The sequence below is a fragment of the Triticum dicoccoides genome, chromosome 5A (genome assembly GCF_002162155.2).
Source record: "Triticum dicoccoides isolate Atlit2015 ecotype Zavitan chromosome 5A, WEW_v2.0, whole genome shotgun sequence".
NCBI lineage: Eukaryota > Viridiplantae > Streptophyta > Magnoliopsida > Poales > Poaceae > Triticum > Triticum dicoccoides.
The window spans coordinates 590,618,185-590,619,327 of record NC_041388.1 but is presented as its reverse complement, the minus strand read 5'-3'; the positions used below and the strand labels follow the sequence as shown (position 1 = coordinate 590,619,327).

The window sequence follows — 1,143 nt, the reverse complement described above, 5'->3', positions numbered from 1 at the left end:
ACCGAAGAAGTCCACGATCAACTCTGTCTCACACACACGTACTACGACAACAAGATAATGTGCAGGATAACCCTAAATATAAACACGCGGGAAATTGTCAAGGATCCAACAATCACAACTCGCCGTTAAATACGCCCATCTCTGCACCATTGGACATGCAAGCTGAGCAAACCAGATCAGCTCCTCGGAAGAAGACTTCGGCGATCGCATCAGACCACCACCATCCATTCCTAGCTTGCTAGCTGATCCCAATGGTGAGCAGCACCGCTCTCTCTGTCTTGGCCGCGCTCCTGCTCCTCGCGGCTGCCGGGGCGCCGGCGTCCACGGCGGAGAAGGAAACCCGGCTGCGGGTCTACTGGCACGACGTCGTGAGCGGCGGGCCGAACGCAAGGGTGGTGCAGGTGGCGGAGGCGCCGTCCTCCAACGCCTCCGCCACGGGCTTCGGCACCGTGCTCGTCATCGACGACCCGCTCACCGAGGGGCCCAACCTGACGTCGAGGCTCCTCGGTCGCGCGCAGGGCGTCTACATTAGCGCCGGCAAGGACAGCCTGTCGCTGTTCGTGGCCATGAACTTCGTCTTCGTCGACGGCGCCTACAATGGGAGCAGCATCGCCATCATCGGACCCAATCAGGCAGACCGGGCCGTCAGAGAGATGCCCGTCGTTGGCGGCACCGGCGTCTTTCGGTTTGCGCGCGGCTACTGCCAGTTGCGGACCCACTGGTTCGACGGCAAGACCGGCGACGCCACCGTCGAGTACAGGATCCATCTCCGCCACGACTGATGCATTGTCAGCTGGACTAATAATAAGTTTGTTGTTCCTACACATATGGTTTCCTGAGTTTACCCCTAGCTTATTGTAAATTTCAAAGGTATGTGCATGTGTTATACGGATATGAGTATTCGGAATAATATGGTGTTAATAAACGTTTCATATTTAAAATGAAATACTACCTCACTGCAAAAACGTCTTAGCTTTTGAGACGAAGATAGTAGAAAAAACACCGAAGACCTAAGACTGCATCCTCACTAAGCACAACAGGACCGATCAGGCGATCGCAAAGATGAAGCTCATCGTCAGCCCCAACATTTGAGATGGAACCATTCGTTTCAGATCAAAACAATAAAAGCATTAGAGACGCGTT

The 1,143-nt window shown here is 54.2% G+C and overlaps 1 protein-coding gene across 1 annotated transcript; it reads left to right on the top strand.

Annotated features, from left to right (window-relative positions):
- Positions 1 to 251: 251 nt before the first annotated feature.
- Positions 252 to 782, top strand: LOC119297990 (dirigent protein 22-like). Its single transcript, XM_037575549.1, has one exon. The coding sequence runs from the start codon at positions 252 to 254 to the stop codon at positions 780 to 782; it is 531 nt and encodes a 176-aa protein (XP_037431446.1).
- Positions 783 to 1,143: the final 361 nt, after the last annotated feature.

Bases quoted from the DNA above. Each gene is read 5' to 3' on its own strand.
- LOC119297990 (XM_037575549.1), top strand. From the start codon at position 252: ATGGTGAGCAGCACCGCTCTCTCTGTCTTGGCCGCGCTCCTGCTCCTC.